Here is a 12,196-nt window from a genome sequence, read left to right on the forward strand (position 1 = left end):
GCAGCCGGCGTGAAGGGACTCGTCACAGGACTCGTGAAGTGTTTGTTGTTTTAGCTTAACAAATACGTTTAAAGCTGTACCTGGAGGAATACCGCCAAATCTTGTTCCGCTTGACATCCAGGAATCCTTGTCCAATAAATGGATCAATGTCACGGCGTGCCTCACGGGCCTACTGTCACAGATAGCGGGCATCAAGTTCGCCAGCTCGGGGCTAATTGTTATCGCGGGGGAAGTGCGACCTACATTGTGGGAGTGACCCTTGGCGGTAATTAACCCACCGGGAGCCCTTGTCAGTGCCAGCTGGGCTCAGCGCCTCTGATGAGGGATTCTAATTGTGGCCATTATTGGCGGTCGGTGGGACCCAATGCCAAGTGCAACTGGGAAAACTGTGGTGAAAGGAAAATCGTTAATTCCCCTCAGATACCTTACAGGGAGACAACAACGGCGTACCTTGAAGACATCAGTGAAGCAGTGAAAACTTTCTATTGACCTGCTCGGCAAAAGTGAAAAAGTTTTCTCTACTCTCCAAGCAGAGGTTGGTGGGGGAGATTGTGTCGACCTTTCTATCATATGCCATATGTTTTCTGTCGCTACTCCCTCCAAGCAGAGGTTACTACTCCATTGGTGGGAAGTGGCGACAGAAAACGCGGCATATAATAGAAAGGTCACACTTCCCCACAACCTCTGCTTGGAGTTTCCGACTGGATATTGTAGCTTGCCCAAATGTGATGAAAGCTCCTTGAAGCCCCGTTCAGTTCCCACAGTGGGTTTACATTGAGAAGTTCATCGCATGCGTACATCTACCTGTCAAAATGCCGGCGGCCAGGGATGGAACAACAGGTGGGGGTTAGGTTCATCGGCAAACGATATCGATGGAGAGTCATTGAGAGTTGATTCATAACAAGAAAAGGAATATATGTATACTTCTGGTGTCGATTTGTCATCTCGATTCTCTCGTCTCAAACGGTCAGAGTTGAAGTCATCACAAAACGGTTGAATTGTAAACTATCTTGCTGTGTGGCAGGTCTCTTGACGTCAATGGGGTAGTATCCGTGAACCTTAACTCTCTACCGGCAATCATGAAGGACAGACTTCGTTAAAGATAACAGCGTCTTTTAGGAAAATGACACGGCGGGAGTTACGCCAACGAGGAGCGGGTTACTGAGTTGGGGCCACGGACATGTAGGATAAGATAACGCCGAATCCGGTGGATGACATGATTCATCTTCATACAGTCCCTACTTCCACTCTACTCCGAGTCGGTTCAAGCCAGAGGTACAAAAAGTGGCATCGCTGAGTCAAAGTACAGTGTATAGAAGCTATAGAAACTAAACAACGATTGTTAACCTAACTAGGATGGCACCCGGGCTACAGATGGAAGCGCTTGTAGCAGCCATCTTTTTCACCTGAGTTTAGAAACTAAGCAACAGCACGGACACCCTTGTATTCGACCAGCAAGGCTGAGTTCAACCCTACAACTGTACAAGTTCGACTCCCGGAGTATATTAATACATGTACATGTATACTCATGGGGACACACAGTATTGTATGAATTTCGAATTCCCGACTGGCTACGGGTACCATCAGGCATCACAACAGCTCATGCAGTGTGCCGACATTAGATGATAAAGTTTACTTCCAAGGATGAACTTGACACTTGACCAGCAGCGCGGGAGGCAGGAACTGTCCTTGGGGCGTATCTCAACGCGACCACTGGCCTTGTCATACGCACGTGTTCAGGTGAAGAAAGGACTGTGTCAATTGTACTCGGAAAACGGTCATGGTTTTCGTACATACGACTGGATACCCCGGTTGAGAATGTCGGCATAACTTTTCAGAAGATATGCACATCCTGGTCCTGATACAGAAAACAAAAGGAAGACATAAATTATATATATATATATGACCGTCTTTATTTGGGAGAGAAAAAAAAGGATACACTAAAACTGTAACATTAGTCTATACGGTTGTAAAATTCAGGACAGGTGGCTGTGAGTTAAATGTAAGAAAATTACACAGTCTCTATACTGAGATTCTGCTCCTGTTGAAGCACCTCCTGTTGTGTCCTGTTGCTGAAGATGAACGTCAGTCGGAGGCGGCAAGGAGATGCACCATGGCGCCACATCCGATATTCAGAACAGATGGGCGGGTCGATAGACCGTCACATACCTGCAGAAAAACACAGCAAACCAGGTTTTGTCACGTGTTGGTAACATTACCACTAGTTGGCTGATCCCTAGTTCAATACAAGGGATCAGGCAAAATCTTTGTACAAAGTCCGTGACCAAGCCCGCTAAGACCGCGAATAGTGAAAAGAGGTCACATTTGTCGTACGATCGCTGTACGACCGAGGCGGATATTCGCATGCATGTGTCGTACAAAATTCAGGTGTCTTTTTATGGGAAAGGCTGTCTTAGATCCTTTTGGGTGGTGTTTCTGTCACTGTTTGCTTGAGAATTCCATGATATCAAAATCGTCCTATACGGCCTATGCCGATGCTGTGTCCGCGCCGCGAGTACGATGAAAGTAGAGACTGCGGACGCCATACTAGTAGCCATGCATTTGTCAATGTAAAACCTTTAGAGGGCTCCTTGTTTGAAGGGTCACAAGCTTTAACAAAGATAAAGCCTGTCCATATCTCCTACGGTGCAAATGTTGCCAAGATATTCACATATTGTTCAGACTGAACCCAGAGCTTGCGTATCAGGTAAAAAAAATTCTAGGAAGGCCACGCCTTGTCAACATCCGTATGGTGAAGGCCGGACGGGCCGTACCGTTGCTGTGCCTGTACAGCGAGGCTAACAAAAACATCATCCCAATTCTATATGGTACTCAACAATCAACACGGAGATATTACAACCAGCAGACACCTGTCAAAAGCGTGATATATATTCCGACATATCATATGATACCGACTCATTGCACATAGATTGCTCCATCGTGTTGACGGTACGAATCTGTGTGCGAATTGAGGCCAGCTCCACCATGGTGTATTGTATATGGATTGTATCAGGGCGCTGACCTGGGAGGCTGGTGCAGGGGTGACTTTTACGGAGGACGGAATCCGCGGAGTGTGACACGCCCGCGTTTCCTGTTGCAGGCATCAGCGGTGACGTAGGCTCGCCCACTGACGCTTTGAATGACGTTTAGTTGCGTTGGAAACGTTCTTGAGACCACAGTCACGAGGCACAGAAAATCGCGGACTAGTTATCCTCCCTCGTATAATTCCAATTCTTGAAGCTGACCTTTAGTAGAGTGTTCGTGACGTCCTGGAGGTTTCATAAATATTACTGGTGAGTGAAGAGGTTACGTGAAAAGGGATGACAGAGGAAAACGGTCAGAGGGACGTAGCATATCAGGATGGATTTCGATGGAATTCGAAGGGTTAGATGAGAGGAACTCAAAAAGACGAAAACCGATGAATAATAATCGAAGGAAGGGAGAAGAGAGACCATGATTTTACTACGCAGAAGATAAACACAGAAAACATTTTTCTTTGTCCAAAGTTGAACACAGCTGAGGGTGCGCAACTTGCATATGGGGCATATAAGTGATATATACAGAAAAAAGAAACTTTCCCTCATGTGACCCCAACTATAGGCCAAGCATCAGCAGTATTGCATATTGGCACAAAACCTTTGATACGTACATCGCTATCTGAATCGCGTACCAATGAGAGATAGTTCCGACCATTTCCAGTGCGTAATTCTATCCGAGACGATCATCAAAGCAATATCATTCGGGAACAGAACGGTGGGTGTTGACTTTTGACTTTTCATCATCATTAGTAGCGAACTTACAATGTATCTCCACAGTATAAACAGTATAAACACACACAAACACATGAATCTTAATAAATAGCTAGTGTCAGTGAAGCTAGAATGTCAACCTTTACAAGGAAGTCACACAAAAACAATTGTTACGTTAATTATTATTATATTGAAATACTGAGAAAGTGCACTGAAGCTTTTATGGTCATACATTGATTTCAACGCACAAGAACTACAAATTGAGTTTGAAATCATACTTTTCTTGGCGATATGATATGGTGCTTGCATACAAACAGGCAGACACCCCTATACTTGTAATTGCCTGTAAATCATTGAATTATTTTGTTGTTGTTGTTATTTACAAAAATTAAATATAGGACAGTAGTATGTGAGTGTAAATCAAGTTTTTTTTTTGTCTCAAGAAATTTGTGAAAGATGCGTTTTATCTTGAACTACAATTTATTATCAGTTACCTGACATGTATCTTAGTGCCGAATAAAAATGAAATAAAGTACCTGAAGTCTCACGTGCCTTTTGCTTCTTGCCTGTTTCTTCTGCCAATTTCACTGGAACTCCTTGTCTTTGCGCGGGAAATTCGCATTGCCGAGAGAAAGCATGCACTTTGTTGGCAATGTCCCAAGTAGGAATCCTTTGTCCCCCTTGCAAGCCCCTTCCTGACTCCCAGGCGCTGTCGTGTTATCAATCGTGTGGCGGAAGCTCCGCCCACAACAGCTGATTATCCATATGCCAATACCTAATCACATACGGGAACTTCGGCAAATTGGCAGCCTCTCATTGGTCGGCGTACTCGCCGAACATCGGGACGATGATTCACAACCAGGCTTTGAGAAGCTTCCGCTGATTGGTCAGAGGCTTTCATGTTGTTCTGTCAATTTGAAGATATTACCGACGAACATGCAAAAATTTTGAAGTCTATAATTACTTAACACAAATAGAAGATTGAATTTTGTAAATTTTGAATGTTCTGAGCTACATTAAGGTAAACGTTACCTATCCTGTGTTAAGCTCGGAAATGAGGGCAACCAATGACAGACGATCTTACAGGTATGCTAATTACCAGTCGCACGCTCCACTATGATCGTGGCTCAGCGCAAGGCCGCCCAAAAGTTCGCAAAATTCACCGCACAAAATTCGCCGTGTGTTCCCCATGGCCAGTGCTGGTAAGTCGCCGTATTTTCCCGGGTTTGTGGGTTTTGTCTTGTTGGGGATGGTGTGGAGGGGTGAGGGTGAGGTTACCTTGTTCGAGGCCCCGGGGTTGCCCCGTAAGCCGGCGTCTTCGGACCAACAAATTCTGCTCTCAAAATCTCTCTTTCAATGCATGGCGACCAAACGCAACTTTTCATTGTTCGGAGTTGTCGGGTTGGCCCCATGTTTGAGGCAGATCTGAGTCTCCGTACAGTGTTCTCAAGAACTATAGACTACTCTTAAGTGTACAGTCGTGTGTGTATGTTGACCACGTGTGTATATAAATACTACCATTGAAAGATAGGACCACAAAATTCTCTATATTCCACCATTGTCTTCGCCACATGGCCATGTTTTTTGTTCGGGTGTTGGCGAAGCTGGCATCAAAGTCGACTTTGGCCTGTGCGGAATTTCGGGCTCAACTGACAATTTTAGCTCAACACACTGGTTTTCTCAACATCACAAAGTTGTATAAGCTTTCTGGAAATGTCTAGTGTAGTTATTGATTGACAGACTTGATTGATACCCATCAAATTGTCAAAGGGAGTCGAGCAAACAAAGGCCTCGGCGGACCAGCCAACCTGGCCCGAGCTGACCACTATTGAATTTCGTAACGACGAAAACGGGAAGAATTCAAATGGCTGTTGTTGGGCGTATTTTTCTCCCGCGTATGTAGAAATATTTTCGTCATTGGTGTGTGTTTTGAAAAGACAAAGGGCTCAAGAGTTGATTGTTGTGTTCGGTAGTAACAACCGGTGAGTCATACGCCGTATCACGTACTTAGGATTGCGCCAATAATTTTCCTCATCAGTGGAAAGAGCCGTATTTTGGAAAGAACATTCTGTGGTGACCAATAAATTTTAGAGCTGTTACATGTGTGTTGTTTCAATTTTTAGTTTCTAATTACAATTGTAAATCTAGATACTACCAACAGAATTTCCACGGTGGATTAGTTGTTGGTCAATTAATCAACATTAATTGCTAGTTATGGTTAGTGTACAGAATTAGTAGATATTATGTGTTTACTGACACTGGTGTCTTTTTCCAGGTAAATTCTTATGGTTATGTTAGAGGCAAGAACCAAGCTTGCCAGATGTGACATGCAGAAGGAAGTGTGTCTTGTACAAGTGTGTTGTACTTCCACTTGAGATCACTAACCAGGTGAAGGAAAAGAGCATGTCGGAGCCGTCTATGCTGGGAAGCTTGTTTGAGGACGATATCAACCTGATGGGTGACTTGGCAGGAATAGGTGGAGAGTTCCCACCACAGGCAGGACAGCCCATGCAGCCCATGGCACCCCCTCCCCCTCATGCCGCCGCAGGGGGAATGGGGATGCCACCACATATGGGCCAGGGGGAGCAGATGATGGTTCAGCAGCAGCCCCATCCCAGTTTTGCACAGCTTCAAGCCACACAGCCCTCCCCACAACAGAAGCTGCAGCATTATGGAGACTACGGTCAGTACCCTCAGCAGCAGCAGCAGCAGAAGCTTCACCACATGAACCAACAAGGCATGATGGGTAGTCCGCAGCACTCCCAACAAGTATTGAGCCCACGTCATCACGCGATGGCTTCAGCGCAACCTCGGATGCCTTCACCCCACCAGTATCCACAGGGCATGGCCGCCCAGCAAGTCCAGAGAACTGATCCTCGTTTCCAGTCATACGCTATGCAAAGAGGCATGCATCCGGGGATGCAGCCTGGGATGAATGGTGGGGCCGCGGTTTCTCACCAGAACGTATGGCCAGGACAGCAGCAGGGTCAGCCCCGTCCACCTGCACAGCCATACAACGGCATGCCAGGACAGCACCCAGGTGTACAGCACCCTGGGATGACTCCGTACATGTCCCATCATGACTATGCACTGCAGCCTCAACAACAGAGGCTGCACCACTACCCTCCGACTGCAGGCCCTCAGCAGGTCCGGGCTGGCATGCCCGGCCAGGGCGACCCTTACATGACAGGGACGAGTAGACTCACACACATGCCAGGGGGCCAGCACATGCCCGGTACCACGGCTGGGCCCACCACACCTAACAGACAGCGTCACCCAAGTGCAACTCCACACTACCCATCTACCTCACAACAAATGAGCCCAATGCGTCAACAAATGTCACAGCCTACATCACAACCTGTGCCTCCCAGCTTCCCTCAGAGCCAGCACCCCCAGATGAGGGATTTGAATGCCTTTTCTCCTAACCACACAAGCCAGGTGGCTGCGGATCAGAGGCAGCGCAATAACTCAGGGCAAATGAATATAAATGTGAATACAAGTATGAACAAATTGCAGCATTATCCGTATCCAAGCCAGGACCCCTCACACCCTGGGATGGCGCCAAACATGATGCCTCCACAGGGTGAGCAGGGAGCTCCTCGCCTTTCTCACTTTCCGGAAAACAGTCAGGGTCGTCAGGAACCATTCCTGCCACAATATCCAGGAATGGGGCAGCACCGCGCCCCAACTCCAACGTCGATGACGGCAACTGGTCCGCATCCATATCCGCCCCAGTCGATGTCGGCAGCATCTCAAGATCCTGCTCACAAGCAGCAAAACGTTCCCACAAGTGCACCTTACCCGTTCCAGTCGGGGCCCCCTACATCTCAGGGTTATAGCCAGGGGGCTGTTCCCAGGTCCAGCCAGGCACCACCATCCAGTCTCCAACAACTAGAACAACTCATGCCTCCCCAGTCCCAGTCTGCCCAGACTAACCTCCCTCCCCACTCCCAGTCAGGGAACTACCCGCCCATGGAGCAGAGTGTTCCGGCGAGCAGTGCCGGCCACAATGCTCCGCAGCCGTTCAGCGTCGGGCCGGAGTTTCCTCAGCAGCAGGGTCATACAAACAGCCCCCAGCCCAACCAGAACATGACCCCGGCACACTACGAGCTGCAGCAGCTCAGTCAGCAGCTACAGTTCGAGTACAACCTGCCGCCACATCAGCGTAACCCTGAGAAGATCGGGCACCTACAGGAGAGGGTAAGGGTGCTGCAGAGCCAGATAAACATGGGACAACAACAACAACAACAACAACAGCAGCAGCAGCAACAACAACAACAACAGGCTAATCAGGTAATGTGCACTATATATTATGGTAAAAAAATTAACTTTAAAGCATTACTGCCTAGTGTTACTTTTATTTACCTTCTTGTGTACATGTATTTTGTTTATTTTCCATGTGTCAATAGCTTATTTAGTTCCTACTATTTCTGGTCATTTCTGATATTGACCTGATGACTTTGTAGATCAACAACATTGTCAGTTGAGAAGTATTGTTAAGCTTCCAATTCACATGTCTAGAGTGACCTTTTGTTGTTGCGTAGAGTCATAAGTTATGGTTGTTTAATTTGTTTGAAGTCTTCTGTGTAATATCCGTGTTATATTTGCTTACAGTTCAGGTTCAAAGACTAGCTTGAACAACAATTGATTTACCCAGTGTTGCCATCTGGTCTCTTCTGTCTGTGCAAGGCATTGTGGGAATGCTACATGACTGACTGTATATTCTAATTTGCTAGAGGTTGCTTGGACCAAATAGTGGTTTATTGCTTCAAAGTTGATAGTTCTTCACATATCAACACTTTTACCTGAAGATGAAAACAAAAAGATGTATAAGCATGCTGTATGAGAGAAATGGTGTTGGTCATGTGTCCAGCATCAACCCTTCTTTCTGCCTGGGACAGACACAAATTTCAGCCATTCTGTCCTCCTCGATGAACAAAAATGGAAAGTTCATTACGTTTTTTTTAACAAAATGCTAGTAAAATCTGAATACAGATATAACCCATATAAAATTTACACCTGAAATTAAACCTGTAAGTTTTCTTTCAGGTAACATTGACCCTTTTCTTTTCCACAGTCATGTGCATAACCCACATAGAGGACTTTAGACAAGGCCACTGAACTCAGTACATACAACCTCAGAGTTGCATAGAATTCTATTTTCGAGAAGTGTGGCTGGACAAAAACATGAAGTTATAACTTAAGCCACAACACTAGGGGATGGACAGTACGAAAGAAAAGACCCATGTGGCCTACAAAAAATTGTATGTTTCAGGAACTTATTCTTATATCTGGACGGTATTTTGTATTTTTCTGTCACATTGGAGGAGATTTGTTTTGAATTTTCAGTATGATGACTCCGAGTTGAATTGTTCAGATGAGTATGGCTTTACCAGGTGCAGATGTATTGAAGTTACTTTATCCCAAAGTTACTGTTGAAACTTGGCACAGACACAAGTATTTGGCATGGCGTTCTCATACCTAAGCCTTTAAACTAAGCTGGTAATTTGTACACATTTTGATGCTGGATTTTCTTCTTAACACTACGGTAGCAGGGTTGAAACTTTGTGTAACAGAATCTTTGCACATGGATATAACGGCTTGGTTGAGTGTGCTTGTTTTATATTGTCCTCCTGTATTTCATAAGAGTCTAGGGGGTCACTACTGTAAGCTATACTAGACCCATGTTGATCGGATTGTCCCTTTATATTCTTCTTCTATATTCTACAACTGTGAAAGACTTGTATTCTGTGATGAAGGTAGTAAGTTGTCAAAGTCCAGAGTCCATTCTAACATGTAAACAAGCTTTTGACCAGTAGAACTTTCCCAGAAAGAGGCTTCATGTGTTTACTGGTGGTAGTTGGGAGGTCAGGGGTTAGCAAGGAATAGGCTACTTGGTTAGCCATTGAATGGCCCTCTAACCAAGATTTCTGTACACATGAAACTTGCATGCATACAGTGTAAGAAATGTTTCATACACCTAAATCAATTTCATGAACATGTTGTTGTAGTGTGTTTGATATGACTGTAATCAAATTCAAGACCATCTATTTTGCAAGAGGGACGTTTATAGTTCCCATATCAAAAGTACCGCATATTTTGCTGGGTTGCCCTTACATCAGTACCTACACAATCAGCAGGAATAAATTTGACTCTGAGTCCCTTATTTTGCTGTTAATCTTGCCAGGGTTGTGATGTCAGATAAGACATGTCCTGCTCTTGACAGCTTGAGTTGTGGCATACATGAAAAGCAGCTCACCCAATAACTGCCCAGGGCAGCTAGGCCATAGCCAGGCCCTGCCAAAAGTTTATGGGGAGCTCCCTGGGGAGGTATAAATTCCTTCCCATCCAATACATCAACACTTCTGCGATATTGAGCAGGGGAAGAAATTACTTTTCTCTGGACCGCATTTACTCCACAAAAGTTGTCGATAAACGGGTACGGAGGTAGGCGTGACACAAGGTCAGGTCGTGTATATTTCGAAGTCCGTACTTATACATCAAAGTCTCTTATTACTATTCGGAAGCTGTCTCGAGTTTAGTGATACAAGAATATAAATATAACATTTTTATTGGCTAATTAAATTATGTGGTTGTGAACGATCAGGTTTGTTAATAACAGTGTGCTAGGAATCACTTGGCTATCTATATCTAGGAAGCACAGTAAAATTTGGTATTGATACGATATTTAGTATAGAATCAGATATAGCAAGTATCAATTACCGTTAGCTAGATTATGGGACAGGTAAGGGATAGTCACAGTTACTGTACCTGTATGTCTTTGACTATCATTGCAATGTACAAAGTTTTGAGAAGCATTGATTTTTCACTGCATTATTTTCTTTTCCATCAGTACATTGTTATTCTTTTACCCTACATTTTTGAGCTCCTCTCTCTCACCACTATCCAAAGTTCACCTGTCATATCTTTTGTGTCTGTAGGCATAGACTAGGTATAGAGCAATATCATATTGACCATACAATGTACTACTTTCAGCTGGTGTTTCTAGCCAGGATCTCCAATGTCCTGTAGGAAGTAGGTCATCACAGTAGAGAAAACAAGACTGTTTTTCACCTGTCTTTTGTCTAACTCTTAGTTTGAAAAGCAAAAAGGTACTGGTTAAACTGGTACACAGGAAACCGTGTCTGGGTGGTGTACAAATCAGAAAAAAAAATCAGAAAAACATTTTGAATTGGGGGAAAATATTGACTGAAAAATGGCGCAGTCAAGAGGATTTTACACCTGAGATGTGCCTGTCATGTCTGATTAATGATAGCATGTCAAGATCAAATTTAATGGGAACCTTGTTGTCATTCCCATTTTTGAATATGTTTTTCATGCACAAATTGATTGCTCAGCTCGTATAGGATGGTCCATAATAAACATTACAGAGAGGCATACAAAAGAGGCACCTGTGCGGGGCTGGTAATAGCACCACGGCTGTGAAGTCCATTGTATAAAGGGGGCAGACGCTGTTTTGGGGTTGTTTTTGTGCGGCAGATTGCAGAATGGATTGACACAGTTCCAATGGTCCCCAGAGGATCCACGATACATTATGCAAACAGATATGTTCCAGTAGCGCTCTTTACCTAACCCCTTCCCTCTCCTGGCTGCTAAAAGACTGTGTAATGATAAACACAGGACATCCAGTTTGCTTTTCGATACCCCTCTTGCGTGGGTTGTAATGTTTTGAATTACCTGCTTGAATGGTAATGAAGTAGGGACTCCCACCAACATAATTGGTTCCTGCCTATTTCAGAGATATGAAGAAAAGCAAGAAATGCTTCACAACAATATCTGCTATTGTGAGACATGTTATTATATGGGGGAAATGAAATGCTTGCCAAAGTGTGTAGAACAAAAACCATTCATTGTACACACAACATGCACACGCCCGCACACTTACACACACACAAACATACATACACCACACACACACACACACACACACACACACACACACACACACGTCTTCCTATATTATGTACACACTTGTGGAAAAATGTGTAATGGTTCAGAAATTTGTCATTTGTACGAAATATGAAGATTCACGATAGAAATACATAAATGCCCCCACTGCTCTGCACCGTATTTTGATGTTCTGGCCTCTATTTCTAACACAGCCTACTGGCTACTCTATCTACGCACTGATAGCTACGTATTATAGAATGGCTGACATTAGTCTTACTACACTGGTGGTCAGTGCAGCTCTACCCATGATGCGAAAATTTGTGGTGGTCAGGATTTTATCATGGCTGTCTGCCATGATATATGTGGTCTAAGACTGGATTTAGGTCAAAGGTTAGGAATGTGTTGCTACTGTGATACCAACTAATATGTGTGTCAGCAAGGCTGGAGGCTGTAGGAGGGATTGAGCACGTAGTCATCAGCTGTAGACTGTGTTTTCTGTAATCAACTCTGGTTTATACACAACTGTGCAATGGAGT

At 44.6% G+C, this 12,196-nt stretch overlaps 1 protein-coding gene and 1 long non-coding RNA gene across 6 annotated transcripts in view; one reads left to right on the forward strand and one right to left on the reverse strand.

Moving 5' to 3' along the window:
- Positions 1-2,068: 2,068 nt before the first annotated feature.
- On the reverse strand, positions 2,069-4,694 carry LOC109473697. Its single transcript, XR_002140441.1, has 3 exons — positions 4,286-4,694; positions 3,023-3,269; positions 2,069-2,169 (listed from the first exon to the last, which is right to left on the reverse strand). It is a non-coding gene; the product is annotated as an uncharacterized LOC109473697 (long non-coding RNA).
- A 144-nt stretch (positions 4,695-4,838) lies between these two features.
- The window catches only part of LOC109473696 (chromodomain-helicase-DNA-binding protein 8-like), a 40,722-nt gene continuing 33,364 nt past the window's right edge, over positions 4,839-12,196 (forward strand). For 3 of the 5 annotated variants that reach the window (XM_019773658.1, XM_019773661.1, XM_019773662.1), the window contains exons 1-2: positions 4,839-4,951; positions 6,025-7,539. In XM_019773658.1, coding sequence (XP_019629217.1) covers positions 6,153-7,539 — 1,387 coding nt within the window. In that variant the 5' untranslated portion in view covers positions 4,839-4,951; positions 6,025-6,152. Of the gene's footprint in view, positions 4,952-6,024; positions 8,043-12,196 lie in introns of all 5 variants that reach the window. The other 2 variants (XM_019773660.1, XM_019773659.1) reach the window with 2 other exon arrangements.

The sequence above is a fragment of the Branchiostoma belcheri genome, unplaced genomic scaffold (assembly GCF_001625305.1).
Source record: "Branchiostoma belcheri isolate BF01 breed outbred unplaced genomic scaffold, Haploidv18h27 scaffold3, whole genome shotgun sequence".
Lineage (NCBI taxonomy): Eukaryota > Metazoa > Chordata > Leptocardii > Amphioxiformes > Branchiostomatidae > Branchiostoma > Branchiostoma belcheri.